The sequence below is a fragment of the Penaeus monodon genome, chromosome 29 (genome assembly GCF_015228065.2).
Source record: "Penaeus monodon isolate SGIC_2016 chromosome 29, NSTDA_Pmon_1, whole genome shotgun sequence".
In the NCBI taxonomy this organism is placed as follows: domain Eukaryota; kingdom Metazoa; phylum Arthropoda; class Malacostraca; order Decapoda; family Penaeidae; genus Penaeus; species Penaeus monodon.
In genome coordinates, this window is record NC_051414.1 from 31,221,211 (window position 1) to 31,221,604 (window position 394).

Here is a 394-nt window from a genome sequence, read left to right on the forward strand (position 1 = left end):
ACCCGACGAATGCCGAATCAACCCCCTCGATTCCTCGACCCACAGAGGGCCAAGACTACATCTGGACAAGCGGCACGAGGCGAGGCCAATCCTGGGTCTGGGGCAACGGAACACCTGTGTCTAGCATCAACTGGTCACACACTGGATTGTAAGTTTCATTTTCATTTATCGAATGCAATTATTTTTGGTGATTTAAATGAAGAGAAGAAATATAATGACTCCGTTCTATCTAGCGGCATGACGTCATTAGATAATGTCTTTCCTTTATTCAGTGGATATTCTCTACATTACATTTGGCGCTTCAGTTTTTATTTTCTTGTTTACTAGATCTTAAATTTATCCACGACAAACACTTAAATTTCGTCAAATATCTCATTATTTCGTCAAAAGACAA

General features: G+C 40.4%; 1 protein-coding gene across 1 annotated transcript in view; it reads left to right on the plus strand.

Annotated features, from left to right (window-relative positions):
- LOC119592147 (C-type lectin BfL-1-like) overlaps positions 1–394 on the plus strand; it is a gene marked incomplete in the record, with an annotated part of 6,167 nt that overhangs the window by 4,844 nt on the left and 929 nt on the right. Inside the window, 1 exon segment of the mRNA XM_037940969.1 lies at positions 46–148. Within this exon segment, the coding sequence (XP_037796897.1) occupies positions 46–148 (103 nt within the window).